General features: G+C 39.0%; 1 protein-coding gene across 1 annotated transcript in view; it reads right to left on the bottom strand.

The window, feature by feature from the left end:
• Nucleotides 1–16,999, bottom strand: part of VCAN (versican) — a 136,511-nt gene that overhangs the window by 56,340 nt on the left and 63,172 nt on the right. The window contains exon 7 of the mRNA XM_026649159.2: nt 13,396–16,863. Within this exon, the coding sequence (XP_026504944.1) occupies nt 13,396–16,863 (3,468 nt within the window). The remainder of the gene's footprint in view (nt 1–13,395; nt 16,864–16,999) is intronic.

Raw genomic sequence — 16,999 nt, 5'->3', positions numbered from 1 at the left:
CCCTCCCGCTCTGATCTTGGTTGGGGGTTGCCAAGTGCTTCCCTGCTATCCACTTGCCCTGCAGCCCCTGCAGCCCCCCGCCCCTGCAGCCTCTGTGCCCTTTGCGCCCCCTGCCCCTGCAGCCCCTGCACCCCCCTGCGCCCCCCACCTGCCCTGCCCCTGCAGCCTCTATGCCCCTGCCTGCCCTGCTCCTCCTCGCCCTGCAGCCCCTGCACCCCCTGCCCCTGCAGCCTCTGTGCCCCCTGCTCCCTACTCGCCCTGCAGCCCCTGCACCCCCCCGCCTGCCCTGCCCCTGCAGCCTCTATGCCCCTGCCTGCCCTGCTCCTCCTCGCCCTGCAGCCTCTGCACCCCCCGGCCTGCCCTGCTCCCCCGATCACCCGGCAGAGGGAGAGCTGCGGGCTCTACGTGGACCCAAACACTGTTCCGCGCTGCTCTGCAGGGGAGGAGGGAGCGGGGGAGGGGGAGGGACTCTGGCTGCTAGAGGCCCCAGTGGCTGCGAGCGGCTTTCAATCAGGCCCAGCCGTCCAATCAGCTGCGCCTCACTCTGCATGAGGGGAGGGGGAAATCCCGGACATTTCTACTGTATTAGAAATCCCCCCCGGACAGCCATTGAAAGCTGAAAAAGCCGGACATGTCCGGGAAAACCCGGACGGATGGTAACCCTATGCACTGCAGATGAAATAGCGAGAAGAGCACAGAACAAAAAGCAGGCCTCAGCAGTACTGAGGAAGTGGGAGGGTCCCCAGAGCTCAGGCTGCAGCCCAAGTAGGGTTGGCAATTTTGGGTGGGCATATTCCTGAAGGTTTCATCACATGACAATCTTTAATTAAAGATTATTCTTTTAATTCCTGGAGACTCCAGGACAATCCTGGAGGGTTGGCAACTCTAAGCCCAAGCCCAGACATCTACATCATAATTAAACAGCTCCTTAGCCCAAACCCCATGAGCCCGAATCAGCTGTCATGGATTAGCCGTGGGTGTCTAACTGCAATGTAGACATACCACAATAGCATACTTATCATGGGTGGAGGCCTATGTGAGAACTAATTACAATACAATGTACTTTTACAGATTTGAACATATCATTGGGGTGTTGAACAAGAAGAGTTCTGTAAACTAGGGTGAAATACAAGAAGGTATAGACTAGAGCTAGAGACCAAGAGAAAGAAACTCTCACTGGGTTCCTGACCATAGTTATAACCTACTTAGGGAGATTTTCAAAGAGTTTAACTCCCATTGAAAGTCTGTGGGAGTTAGGTGCCTAAATACCTTTGAGGATCTGGGCCCTAACTACCTTTCAAATCAACCCCGTTACCTTTTCTAGTGAAGATGTAACCATTTCTTAAGTAAAATGGAGGATTTAAGATTATTGAGCAAAGTAGCTCCTCTAAATTACCTATAGGGAAAAATCTCAACAGCTGGGTGCAAACAGACCTTGAACAAGCACTGAAACAGCATAGTATTTCATTTTAAGAAATGTGATTCAATTTGATAACTTTAAACCAGAGCTGGTTGAAAAATATTAAGTATGTTTCAAGAAAAATGTTGGAAAAATCAATTTTCCATTTAAAATTATAGGTTTTGATGAATTTTTTTTGAAGGAAAAATTCCCCTAATATTTCTTGATTTCCAAAACCAAAAAGGACTTTTTTGTTTTTCCCTATTTTTTTCACCTTCTCTCTCCCCCTCTTCCTCTCTTCTCTTCCTGCCCCATTTTGCCACTGAAAGGGGGGAGGAGGAGGAGAGAAAGGAGGGGGGAAAAAACCTGAAAAACTAAAACGTGAAAACAGAATTTTTTTAATTGTTGGTTTCAATTTTTTTTCTGTTTTCAGCCTTTCCGCTTAAAAATGGGACATTGTTTAAACAAAATTCTTTTTTTTTTTTTTGAAAAAAGTTTTGAACATAAAATTTCTACCAGCTGTACTTAAAACTATTAAGCAAAGTAACAATCCAATGCTCAGGACTTTATGTTAACCCTTTATTAACTCTCTGTACAGCAAAGCTCAGCATTTTTCAAAGTTGAGAGTGCTGAACTGCTACCTCCAGTACCAATGCAAAACAGCGGTTCCATTTGGCCGCTTGCAGCTAAATCATTTCAAAGTGTAAAACCAATGCTATTTCTGAATGGACAATTATTGTCCTTTTGCCTCAAGCCATGAAATTAAGTAAAGTCCATTGCTTTTTAGATGATTAGTTAAAGAAATCATGTGGGAATTTACACTATCTCCAGTTCCTTCAAGCATGAAGAGGAATATCTACACTTGAGGTAGGTTTCAGAGTGGTAGCTGTGTTAGTCTGTATCAGCAAAAACGAGGCATCCTTGTGCCGCAAGGACGCCTCGTTGTTTTTACACTTGAGGTAGAAATCAGACAAAGGATTCAAAGACTGGTACACTGACCCTTACAGCTCTATTATCACTACTAGTTTTGCTTCACCAGAGGATACTTCTGGTGGTCTTTATCTCATCCTGCCAGCCTACATATGCTGTGGCCCAAGCATATATAACAGTTACAGAGACTTCGAGGTTTATATTCAGAAAGATGTAATAGTCATGTAAAAGATGTTTGGATCACTGACAATCTCACTACAAGCAGAGTGGCAAAGGATAGGATAACAAAGAATCACGTATTTTCAATTTTAAGGTAGTTAGTGCAGGTTGCCTGAAAGGAGAAAAACTAGTTTAGATATCTACTCAGAATGACATTTGTGTGTGTGTGTGTGTGTTATAGATACAGCTCTCTTGACATAGAAAATCATAACAATGGGCCAAATCTTTTTTGTTATTCAGGCACAACTCCCATTGAATCACTGGGACTCTTGCCTGAGTAAGAAAAGACTGCATGAGGAATTCAGAATTTGACATACTATTATTACTAACAATAATAATTAATATCTCTAAAGCATTCCCCACACTCTGGTCAAGGCACTTGGGAGCTCCCCAACAATTTAAAATATGGAACATCAGCAGATATATTTTTATCTATCACCAGATGTCTTTGTTTATTCTGTAGCCTAATGATGACAAAATAAAAAGACAGTGATTAATTAAGAGGAGCAGAGGCAGCCTAAAAATAGGCAAGACTGGTTCAGAAGACCAAATTGCTTCTGAACAAGAAGAAATTTTAAGTAAAGGAAAGACAGCATTGATCCTTCTTAGGGGTTACAGATACACCTCTACCCCGATATAACGCGACCCGATATAACACGAATTTGGATATAACGCGGTAAAGCAGTGCTCCGGGGGGCGGGGTGGGGGGGGCTGTGCACTCCAGTGGATCAAAGCAAGTTCGATATAATGCGGTTTCACCTATAACGCGGTAAGATTTTTTGGCTCCCGAGGACAGCGTTATATCGAGGTAGAAGTGTATAACCTTTGGTGACAAGAACATTTCTATTGCTGTGCGGTGACAGGAACTGAGTTTTCTGGATGGTACCAACAGTAATAATGCACTGGGTGGTTAGACAGATCATAATACACTGCATTCAACATTTTTTTATAAATATGAATTATTCACTAGAACAGGACAATCTCAACTTCATGCTCTCAAAGGTTACAGGAAACACATAGCCAACACTTTGAGCACAGATTGACAATGCCATGTAAATAATTCACAAAACTTATGAAAAGCACAAATATGTATTTTGTGTGTTATCAATCAGACCCATCCTGCCAAAAGGAGGGAGACAGATGTGGAAAAGAAGCTAACCATATTTACTGTGCTAGCAGGAAAACTTCAACAGTTTCAAAGTATTGCCACAGAGACCTGACATTAAAAAAAAAAAAAAAAAAAGCTAGAGAAAATGATGAATAGCTCAAAAAGCATGAATTGCTGACATATTTAAAAACCATTGTCACCAGAGTACTTATTACCCATTTTGTGAATAATTTTAACCTTCAAGCTACTTTTAAAGTGATGTTAGCTTACATTCCTGACACCAAACCACGTATTCATCCTGAATTAGGCTTCATCAGCTGAATCACTTCTTGTAAAGTAAATCTTCACTACTTTTTGGTAAAGCAAGTATTTTCTGAAGACGGGAAAAAGCTTGAATAGCAAGAAACTTTCACTTACTCACTCAGAGAAAAGTACAGTACACCTTGGATACAGACACCAACCTAATTAAAAAATACCGCTATTTTCCAAATAGAAATCATATTCTGCAGGTAGTCTCCACATAAAGACAACAGCCATCTTGTACACATTAAAATTCCACAGGACCATCTATATGTGTGACTGAAACTTCTAAAAAAGAATTCCTTCTCCCTTCACAACAGAAATACTAAAAACTACATTGTACCTATGAATAAGATGATCATTCATTTGTCTCATGAATTAACAAAGAGCTATAAGGAAGCTTGAAGTGTGTAATCCCTGTGTCTAGATCTGGGAGGTTTCCTTGGCAACAATGCACAAACATCAGGGAATGTGTATGCATCCTCCAAACAGTATGTAACATGAGGGTACTGTTTTCTGGTCTCTATGGCTATCTGTAAAGGAATGTGAAAAAAATATTCATCATTCTATAATATGCTCCTCAGAAAGAGCCAACAATTATGGCCAGCACACTATTTAGTAGTTTTTAAAATTAATAAGTGTGAGATTAAAAAGCTGTATTTCGTTTTTTGAAGCAGAAGGAGAAATAATGCACAAAAATACAAATTTACTCTCGTTTTTGGTTTTGTTTGTTTGGCTTTGGGTCATACCAAATGACTCCTTCATTTGTATTTCAAATAGAATTTATACTGTGTTTGTGTCTCATTTCTTCATAACGCTGGTTAAACAAAAGTATGGTAATGTGGTGAAATTCTAACAGGCTTAATTAAGCAATAGGTCCTTCAAACAGGCTTAAATATGTTGATTTAAGTCTCTGCTGCCAAATGGCCTTAAATGTATTTTTAAAAAACCCTACTTTCGAGAAAGAACTTTTGGAAGTCATTGTGCCAGATTCTGATGCCAATTACAATGGCAAGATTCTGATCTCAAGTACCACAGTGGAGATACTCTGGATTTATTCCGGAGCAACCAAGATGCAAATCTGGCTCTCTGTCTATATTTTCCAGTTGTTAGGAATGGATACGTAACGGATTAGGTCATTCAGGATATGAAAATGATTCCTATAGTTCTCTGATAGATTAATTACCTTATTAACCAAACAAGTAGCAGCCGTATTTCATATGGCAATGTATCTCAAAAGAGTCAATTTTCTGTCTTAGTTGAACACTAAGCACTAGCACTGACACATTACTGCACAGAAACAAAAAGATGGGGGTCTACCCTTGACAAATAAATTACCATATCAAATGGCATCTTTGACAGCCAGTCAGAATACTGGATGGCTGATCCTGGCAATAATTCACTGCTGATGTAAGTCAGCATCCATTTGCTGAGCCTATTTACAGCAGTGATTAATTTGACCCCTTCTCTCTGATTGCAAAAAGCACACAACTGATCCATTCTCAAGGTCATCCAGAATGCTACAGGTTAATGAGGATACAGTGCCTGGTCCAACTCCTAGTGAAATAAATGGGAGTTTTTGTATTAACTTAGAGGGGACCTCAATCAGGCCAACAGTGAGCTACTTACACACTGCTGCACCAGAGAGAAATGTATTTGGATCAATCTTGTGGCATAATACCCAGGAAGTTATGGCAAGAGAACACTGTCACTGGACCAGCTGGCTTTGCTTTCAAAACAAATGTCACCTCTCTGTATCGGCATTTACATAGCCATAAGAGACCATTTTCCTGTAGTACCATTCTAGTTCAATGATATTAACTTTTAAATATATGATAGCTTTCCCAAGAGCTAAGCAGTTGCTAATTAAGCTAAACTTGTTGCTCATAAATAAAACAATCCAGTTCACATATATCAACAAAGCTATGCAGACAGGGCCAGCTCTGGCTTTTTGGCCACCCCAAGCAAAAAAAAAAAAAAAACAGCTCGGCTGGTGCCTGGATCCGGCCCTGTATGCACAGGCCAGATGTTCCATTTCACAGAGGATTTTGAGATTCATTCCAAATTGGAGCAAAACCCCACAATTTTGAAATTCTCTGTGAAGGAAAATTCTGAAAAAAAAAGTTAGTTTCGGGTCATTCCAAATACCTTGTTTCAACAAAATTAAAATGTTTCAACTTAGAGTTTTTAATGTTTGTATTATTTTGTCAAATATATTATAATGTAGAATATAATACAAGATAAAAAAATTCAAAATGAGAAACTGAAACATTTGTTCTGCTATTATCAAAATGGTACGTTAAGACATTGTCAGAACTTCTTTTTTTAAAAACAAAATTCCAGCTAAGTTGACCCAATTTGGTGAAGCATTTCTATTTCAACAGAACTGCATATTTGGATGGAATATGGTTTAGTCAAAATTTCTCTGACCATCTCCATACATCTGCTTTTTTAACCAATAAATCATTGCATAACCACCATAGAAAACGACAGGGCTACACAACAAGGAATGTAAAACTTTCTGTATAAAACACAAAGATAAACCTGGAATACCCCCTAAGAATAAATAATAGGTTGGGGTAACATACATTTATCCTCTCAGTGAAGAAAAATGTCTAATATTTATTCAATACGTGAGATATTACCGTAGGTGCTTCCTCACCTGCAGGACAAATATCTTTCTCTCTAACTCAACAATGAATACATATAATTAAAATAACCTTGTTAAAAATAGCAAGTATGTGGATATGTCCCACAGAGTAGTGTCCTGACTGATATATGCCATTGTGCATAAATAATCTTAGTTTTAAAAAACTATTAGACTTATTGTTATATTTTCCATGCAATATAACACTTAAAGGGAAAAATGCTACCCTGTTTTGCACAGGCATGTAGAGTGTAGGGAGTCTTTTACTACCCAGTACACACATGCTGCAGTTGAGTAGGATTCCTACTTAAGACTAAAGAGAGGGCCAGCAGGGTTTGGGGGTATTGGCTACCACGTCTACCATGCTTGCCAGCACACCCAAGGAAGTATGGTCAGATGTAGCCACCAGTGATGTGAGACAACAACCTGAGCCAGCCAGGAATGAAAACTGGTCCTTTTCAGAGGAAAAGTAAAGTGAGTCTGACAGTACTTAGATACAGGCCAGTTCTATACTATCCTTCCCTGTGCGAAACATGTGAATATCTAATTTGTGCATGCATATATATAAAGACATCTAGCAAGACCCTGTGCTACTCTATCAAATCCCACTGCACATGCCCCTTTCATTGAGAACAGAGCACATGGGTTCAGATTCTGATACCCTTATACTAAGTGGTACCTAACTCCATCAATAGTCCCCTTAGTGTCAGTGGTACTAGTTGGGGTCAAATCGTGAGCCCCTTACTCCCGGTGGTATACCAAAATTCATATGAATAGTTCCACTGAATCATTGTAAAGTACTATTTTATGTGAATAGTCTGGCCCATGATGGGCATTCTCAAGGTCCAATGAAGAGCCCTAATGAAGACTCTATTTGCCAGTTTTGGGGTTAATGGCCGTGATTAATCCACATGCTGTGTTTAAGGTAATTACTTTCATTCAAATTTCACACACTTTGTTCCTTCTAAGGCAGGAAATGAACATTTTAAACAGAAATCACATATTAAACACACACAATGTTTGCAATCACTTTTCATAAAATTCCACACCCACAAAGCACAGGTTCCCTCACTTTCATTCTGTTCAAGGCTGGAGGGGACAAGAAACCAGACAGAGCAGTTGTGAAACCCTGGATCTAATAAGCACCTTCCAACGTATTCACTAAGTAAACACTTTTAAATGTCTCCAAAAATGCAGGTGTGCAAATTACTCCTAATACAGACAGAAGCTGTTTTTTCAGTATCCCCTCAACCACTGTTAAACCACTCCCCAACACACAGCCACTAGCATTTTTCAGCTAATAAAAGCTTTATGAGCTGAAAAGTTCCTTCAGGGTTTTTTTTCAGCTGCTAACTCATACCCTTCCAGCTACAGCATCATAATTCACTGTTACAATCCACTGGAGCTAATGTAACATACCAGGATCATGAGTAGCATGTTTTGTTTTTCCACCATGAAAGACAAGTCTCATATGACTTGCTCAATATGGTGGAAAATTACTAATATGATCAAATAATGCAGTGCAAGGATGTTTTTCCTGCCCATGTTGGGTCCCATTCCACACTGAGCATAAGCAAAAGAGAACGGCATGAAGTTCTATACAAGTAAATAAAGTCTGAAGCACATTCCATTATGGAACTTGCACACAGTCATTTTTATGACAAAAAAAGGGGATGTTTCCCCATATATATATATATATTTTCCCCTCATTAATTTGCACACCTGTCCTAGACCTGCCCATGTCCCATAGACTGTCAGAAAATGCCATGTTTTATATTCCTCATTAATTTGTGCACCTGCCTCAGATTCATTCACATGCCAGTGCATGGGCTGTTTGCCAATAAATTCTCTCATGGAAAACTGTTGTATTCTTATACAAATAAGCAGCTTAATCCATTCAGCTATATTCTCTCTCTTATCAGCATTTCAGCGTAATTGCCAAAATATAACATAATGGGCTTGCTTTTCAGCCAGGCCTCAACTATCTTCTGTTTCCATGGGTGCAATTGTACACCTCTTTGTAACTGAAACTTCATTTATGCACCCACAATTAATTTCAGGCAAAAATACTTGCAGTTAGATGTTTAACTATTTAATTTGTGGACAGCACAAGAAGAGAAGTCATTGTGGAGATGCTATCTCTGGTCATCTAGTCCAATATTTGAATTATACAAATATACATTTCTCATACATACATTTAAAATCAAAACTGGGACATACACTGTACTATATGAGGCTCTAATTTATGACAGTCTAGAATAACCTAATATCCTAGTCAATATTTTTAATTCAGTTTCATTCAATCTAGTCAATATTCCACATCATTACTATATTGGTCTATAATAAATAATAATAAAATAATAATAATAATAATAATAATAATAATAATAATAATGTTCCATACATCTATAACACACACCTTCTAAAGACATCAAAGTGCTTTAACAAAGCTGGTGGCAGATTATGGCTGGCCCATGTGCAGTTTTGAAGCTGAGGGGAAAGGTGCAAGAAACCTTTCCCCATTCCACCTCCCACAGAGGCTGACCATAGGCACAGTCACTAACTCAGGAAAGCAAGGGAGTTCCTTCTGCTACAATTCACTAGGACTCTAGCCACCCCAAAGGAGTCTTGGGTATGGCCTCAACAGCCATATACAAGTGCGTGGGGGGAGGGGGCGGCGGGGGGAAGCTACAGTAAAGTAATGCACATTGGAAAACATAATCCCAACTATTCATACAAAATGATGGGATCTAAATTAGCTGATACCACTCAAGAAAGATCTTTGTGTCACTGTGAATAGTTCTCTGTAAACATCTGCTCAGAGTGTAGCAGCAGTTAAAAAAGTTAACAGAATGATAGGAACCATTAAGAAAGGGATAGATAATATGAAGAAAATATCACAATGCCATTATATACATTCATGGTACACTCACACCTTGAATAACACATGTAGTTCTGGTTGCCCCATCTCAAGATAGATTAGAATTGGAAAAGGTACAGAGAAGGGCAATGAAAAGGAGTAAGAGTATGGAACAACTTCCATATGAGGAGAGATTAAACAGACTGGGACTTCTTAGTCATTTCTTTTCCAAGCTGAGGAGGGATATGATAGAGATCTATAAACTCATGAATGATGGGGAGAAAGTGAATAAGGAAGTGTTACTTACTCCTTCACAAAACACAAGAACCAGGGGTTACATAATGAAATTAATAAACAGCAGGTTTAAAATACACAAAAGGAAGTGCTTCACACAATGTACAGTCAACTCAATGTCAGGGGATGTTGTGAAGGCCAAAACTATAAAGGGGTTCAAAAAAGAATTAAACAAGTTCATGGAGGATAGATCCATCAATGGCTATTAAGCAGAGTGGTCTTGGATGCAATGTCATTCTCTGAGTGTCCCTAGCCTCTGACTGCCAGAAGCTGAGAATGTGCGACAGGGGATGGATCACTTGATGATTTCCTATTCTTTCATTCCTTCTGATGCACCTGGCATTGGCCACTGTCGGAAAACAGTATACTGGGCTAGCTGGAACATTGGTCTGACCCAGTGTGGGCATTTTATGTTCTTATGTAATTCTGCTTCCAAGACACAATTCCACTCAGTGCTACCACTTAAGTCGGATAACCCCAAATTACTCCCTTAATGAGGGGCAAAAGGCAAAATAGAGCTCATAACTAATTAAGACTAACAACACCTGTATGAGGTACTTAACTGTTATTATGTCCACTTTACAGACAGTAAAACTGAGTTGCAGAGATTGGTATTTCAACATGTTAGCATAATAGCAAGCTTCCACTGTACCGGACAAGTCACATCAGTGATATGAAACAAAACATACTATTCTACTTCCATAGAGTCCTGTTCTTCTATTGAGGTGAACTATTGTTTCCAGCACAAACATATCCTGAAGAAAAGGAGGCAAAGGAAGGTAGAGAACTGACTCACACAAATGTACCAATACTACTGAGAAGACATTTATATACAATAGCTTGAACTATACATACCTCAGCTCACCTTGTAATTGTTTTGCTATTTACATACAAGAGCTATTCTTTTCAGGACTTGATAAGAAAGTTGCTATTTGCAAGGAGATATTTACACTTTTTGTACTTCAAAATCCTGGCTGGGTTTGTTCCATCCCTAGCTTATTGTTGTGTTTTAGAGTGTTAAAATATATTTTATTGAAAATATGCTAATACAAATGAGGACAAACATTGTTTACTAAAGATAACTGTAATTCTGAATACTGTTTCCTGTGATCCCTTAGCTGAGAACCAACAAGTCAATGACACTGTTTTATATAGTTCCCTGATGATTATGAATCAACTTTCATTGCAAAGCATATCAGAAAAAATGGATTGTATCATGTTCTGTAATAACTAACTTCTGTGTTAGTAATCTCTGTCAAATTGTCTCCTCTTTAACACTTACTGTATGTATTTCCTTCAGAATAAAAGAAAGTTTATGTACTAAGAAGCGGTGAATTGAAAATGTGCTTGATGGGATCTTGCAAATGTTTTCCAGTACTTGTGTGGAATGAAAAAAAAATGGTCAGAATGCTCAAAAGAAAAGCACCTTTAGGGGCAGTTATCTGATTAGATGTCTAAGGCTGGGAAATTCACATACAGTGGTTGTCAGATTTGAAAACAGGCTGTAGGGAGGAGGGAAACAAACTTCCATTCTAATCCTGCACTAAAAAGATGGTAAAATCCCTTCTTTTTGAACACAGTAGAGAAATTGCCATTTGGGGAATTCCACCTTATTTTACAGAAAGAGTTATTTTGATTCATACATGGTAGAATAAACCATCGTTAGTGACAAAATTTTAAAGCTCCATGGTTTCAACCACTGACACATATACCCACAAACATACACAAATACACACAGAGAGATTTAAAAAGTTTGAAACTCTAACAGAAGATAAAGTTTGAAGAAATTCTGCTCTAAGGGCTAGATCATTAATGTGAGATCTGGCCCACAGAAAATGACTGCACACTCTTGTGTTGCCCCTGGAGCATCCCAGGAGGGAACTGTGACTCAGGGAATCACAACACCCCTCTTCCCCTGACTGCTGCTGCTCCTCAGAAAGAGTGAACTGAGACCTGCCTCAGCATACGCTCCCATTGCCCTGGCATACCTTCATCTTGGGGGAGGAGTCAAGGCTACACTCACTCCCCAAACCCTCCCACCCTTCCTGACCCCAGGCATGAGGGAAGGATATAGCATCTCTGTGAAGATTGCATCCTCCCATGCACAGTAAGCTGTGGTATTGTTACACTAGTGCATACAAGTAAATGGCCTCTTCTACTCCACAATCTGGTCCTTAGATAGCGAGTTGATTTAATCGAACTTGCATGAATTCAAAAGTATTTTGTATCTGACTTAAATCCAATCCACATACCGCAATCATTTGATATGGCTCATCAGAGTGTCTCATCTAATTGTGACTTCCTAAATATAGGCACTAGGCAGAACACAAACCCACAATGCTGCTAATGTGTCACATATTCCAGTAACAAAAGTACTGCTCAATTAAAAAAAAAAAAATCATGTAATCCTTTCCAGTCTAGTTTTTTATATTAAGCCCCAATTGTTTACAATGTATTTGTCAAGACTATGCAGTTTAAATATTGTAGATATATAGTATAAAATAAGCAAAAGTAAAAAATTGCACTCTGTACAAGCTCTGCTAACTATATTGTACTACTTTTGCCTTTTGATTGGTGCACACAACTCTATTAGGTCCCAAACCAACTCCCACTGAAATCAATAAAAGGACTTGCATTAATTATAATGGGAGTTGGATCAGGTTCTTAACACTACTGGTAGTTAGGGTCATGAATAAGTGGGAAATTAATCCTCTAAGTAATCATACAGAAGGCATCATATTCAGCTAGGCTAAAAGAAAAATAAAATGTATATTTTTGTGGAAAAAATCATTATACACGAATTAAACATAGTATGAAATTCAACAAACCCTACAATATACCTCGATTAATCTCCCTTTTCTCAACACTTTCATATCTCTTTTTTTGAAACTTAATACTATACGAAAGATCTCAAGTAATGGCCAGTTGTCTGATACAATATTTTAATTCAGGAATTGCTAACTTAATTCAATGCTAGTTTAGTTCAATGTAGTTTTGCAGTTTCTGTTCTGGAAACCCATGGAATTAAAGCTGCATATGCAAATACAGTGCCATCAGCTAAAAAACTTTGTGAACTTGTGCAAATTATGGTAATTTGCATCACGGACTCAGGAAAATGATGATGATACACCATGGCAAATATCCTGCCCCCCAAATCCCACAACATCCACCTGTGGATGTAACAGATGTTCCCAAATGTTTTAGCTAACCACACTGTAAATAGCATTGTTAATGGCTACAGACAAATGGAATGTTAATGCTGTCTAATGCTACATTTAAGAGTAGTAATGTATGGCATGGAAACTGTGAAATTCAAATGCTTTGTGTCACAGATAAGCAAAGTCCAATCAGTGATTTGAGTACATCATGTGACAAACACCATTCTTATGACTCCCAATAATAAGTACAATACATTTGCACCTTTTTACATCAACAGTGAATTTGACTCAAAGACAATTATAATGTACATTTCTAAATTATCTTAAATAATTAGTACCAATATATACATAGAAAAACTTTAAAAACTCCTGTTTAGACAAAGCTGTGCTCCAAAGAATAACTCCTGGTATATTGTGAAACATTACTATTATGGCAAACTGTATGGACATGGGTCATAGGTCTAAAGGGCAAACTCTTACCTGTATCATTGCCTGTAATGGCAATAAAAACCACTGTTATGTCAGATATATTTTTCATGTCTGTTTCAAGAACTGGAATAGAGGGAGACACTTCCTGAGGTTCTAAAACCTCTGTGGTTTCCTCAACTTTGGGTGGTCTGGTAGGTCGTGCAACTGCAGTGGCACTTGATGATGTGAAATATTCTTTATCAATTTCTGGTTCCACTGTCTTGCCTGTCAGACCATCATCAGTAGTGGTTTTACTGGGAGAAATAGATTCATCAATTATTACCATGTCTATGCTTGTTTCCTCATCTTCCCTGTCAATTTTAGGTCGCGGCGTTTTAGTAATAAAGGACTTGGTAGTTGAAGTTGGTTGGATTTTGTCTACTGCACTTAGAACTGTTGTTTTATCTGTTCCAATAGTTGAAAATATAATTGGTTCTGTTCCTTTAGGTTCCTCCAATATTCCTGAACCTTCCAGACTATGGGTTGTAAAATTTTCCACTTTTTCCACAGAAGTAGATTTCTCAATCTGATGAGTAATACCTTCTGGTGCAGAAGGACCTGTAGGCACTGTATGTGAAGGTAACTCAGATTCCCAACTCACCACACTGCTGTCTTCTGTTTCATTTTCTTTTTTGATGCGTGGTACTCCACCTTCATCTACTTCAGTTTCAGTGGTTGGTGGTACTGGCATAAATTCAGTGGTCTTTACTTTGTGTTCAGTAACAGCATCAACTTTTGGAGACAGTACAAGCTGTATGGTCCCAGTGGTTGTTTCACCGGAAGCTAGAACTTTTTCATAATCACTTATATTTATACCAGGCATTAAAACTTCTGTAGTTGTACGTATTTCATCATATGCTGATCCTTCAGTAATTATGTCCACGTCCTGCCTTTCAGTAATAGCTGTGTGAGCCAATTCAGGTTCTAAAGTTGTCTTTTGTTCATATATTTGAACAAATGTCACAGGCACCTTAGAAGTAGTTGCAGTAGAATCAGTGGCAGTAACCAATTGCTCTATAGTAATTCCATATGGTTTTCCTTCCACTGTTTCTTCAGTAATTTGGATCACATCTTGTCTTTCAGTAATAGTTGTCTGAGCAGATTCAGATTTAGATACAACCTCCTGATCATCTGTTTCCACGTGTACTTGAGTAGATGTCACATCCATTTTAGAAATGGATGCTGTGGACTCTGTGGCAGTAACCATTTGTACCATAGCTTCACCTTTGGTAGAGTGTTCCTTTTGAAATACTGTTCCTTCTATATCTTGAGTTTCCACATGTGGGTGAATAGTAGTTATTGCTCTGGAGATTCCTAGATCTTGGTCCTGCTCGATAGTACTTCCTTCCTCAATCAAATCATCTTGTTGCCCTCCTGTTCCTGCACTAGGTACAACCTTTTCTTCATAGGCTTTTACAGTAGTGGATGTCATTGTAGATGATTCTTCTTTAATGATTGTTCCAGTACTTATCTGGCCACCCTCTGTGACTGCATATTTTGTGACCTCTTTATCTGTAAATGTAAGGTCTTCAGTAAATAGTGCTTTTTCAGTGGTCTCTTCTGGTTTCATTTCTGGTGCAGGAGCAAATGTTCTCATAGTATCATGATACCTTGTAACAACATCTGCATGTTCTGTAAAACCTTCTGTCGGTTGTACTTTGTCACTCACTTCCATGACAGGGGGCCTGGCAGTTGGTAATTTTGTAGCTTTTGATGCTGGCACCGATGGCAGAAAGGGCTTTATTGTTGCATTGCTTTCATCCAGCGATATTTTTGATACTGTGATCACTTCCAGATCTATAACTCTGCGAGTGGGGTAGACACTTGTAATATCTTTACCCCGATCTATATCAGCTGATATAGCTTTAAGTTCTTCATCAATTTTTGTTTCTGTTGGCTCAACACTTATCTTAGTTTTATCTTTTGCTGTTGAAATTGCTGCTTCAGGGTGCTTTGTATGTTCTACAATATAAATTTGCCCTGGAGAAGCTGTAGAAAATTCCATTCCAGAGATACCATCTCCTGTTCTTAAAGCTCCATATGTTTTCACATAATGAAGCAAATCTTCTGTCACATTTTCCTGATTTTTATCAGTAGGTAGTGGAGTGCTTGAAACTTGAGGAGCAAGTGTGAATTTCTCACTAGCAAAATGTCCCTTGGGTTCTGTTTTGTCCTTATCAGAGTCAGGAATAACTGCTGTGATATAGGGGGCTGTAACATCAATTGTTCTCAATTCTGGCTCGCTAGTTTTTTCTAAGATGATTGACCCTTCTGTTTTTAGAAATGGGTAGATGTCAGTCTGCGTTCCCTTTACTACCCCTTGTGGTGAAGTGGTACCTTGTGAGACGGTGATGGCCTCAGCTTCTGTCTGATTAACTGCTGGTACAGATGTAGACATAGGTACTCCAAAGGAAATTTCAAGTGCATCGGTAGGCTGCACATCCTCTCTGCTTCCTTCAGCTGATGCCTCATTATCAAATAGAATAAGTTCTTCTGTAATTCTAACTGCTGGAGTTGACTCACTTGCTGTAGAAGATGCTCTAGCAGTTACAGTATGCCCATCTAAGAATGTCTTTGATACAGTAATTACTTCTAATTCTGGGATTCTGCTAGAAGCCAAAGTTCTGTGGTCAGGCATAACAGTGTATGTGCTTCCTTTGCCATTCTCTTCCTCTGTGGTAGGTTCATGATGATCAGTGTGCAGATCTTTGGGAATTACAACAGTTGTAAGTTTCTTATGAGTTTTTGCTTCCATTGATTCTTTTGTAGGTTGAGCACTAAGATACATTTCCTCCTTCGTGAGTGTAACTGAAGTCTCTGTTTCAGCAAACTCTCTCACAGGGGTTTGCACTGAGGCATTTGCCAATGTTCTCATTGGGCCCACCTCTATTTGTTCAGTCTGACTTTCAACAGTTTGTGTATTTTCAGTTTCAGCATCTTCCCATGAATCTGTGATTGGAAGTGATGTGGGAATCGCACTTGTAGCTGCTCTATGCTCGGAAATGATTGAGGACAAATAAACTTCCTCTCTGATTTTAGACATATCTGATTTCTTAGATAATTCTACTGCAGAATAAGTGTGCTCCAACTCCTTTTGTATAGGTGTACTCACTGCTAGCCTAGATGTAGCATCAGCTTTAGTCATGTCCAATGATTCAGAAGTATCTACTTTGCCATCTGTGACAATCTGAGGTAGAATAGTGGTTAACTTAATGTTCTCCTTAGGCATCTTCTCTTCTTTTTTCTCACCCCCTCTGGTAGTTAGTATTGGATCTTCCTTTTTGCTTTCCAGGATCACTTTTTCCAAAGATGGGATCTTTGTTTTGGTGACAACTGATTCAGTGATTAAACTATCAGAGATATCGGGTTTAAGAGTAGCTATGCCAGGTATTGTTTTTAGTTCTGTTAACAGATTGGCTGGCCCACTTTCCGTAGGAATGTCCAGCTCAACAGATGCAGACTCTGATATATTTTGTTTACCTAAAAAAAGATGTTAAAGAATCAGTTAGAAAGGGTATAAATAAACCCATTTTTATACTTTTCTGATGCAAACTAAATGTTAAACCTGAACAGAATGAATGAAAGTGACAAAATGTTTTAGAGAAAGGTTATGAAT

The sequence above is a fragment of the Terrapene carolina genome, unplaced genomic scaffold (genome assembly GCF_002925995.2).
Source record: "Terrapene carolina triunguis isolate 2854851 unplaced genomic scaffold, T_m_triunguis-2.0 Scaffold69, whole genome shotgun sequence".
In the NCBI taxonomy this organism is placed as follows: Eukaryota; Metazoa; Chordata; order Testudines; family Emydidae; genus Terrapene; species Terrapene triunguis.
Note: the sequence above shows the minus strand (reverse complement) of the source record. Positions and strands in the feature narration are given on the sequence as shown.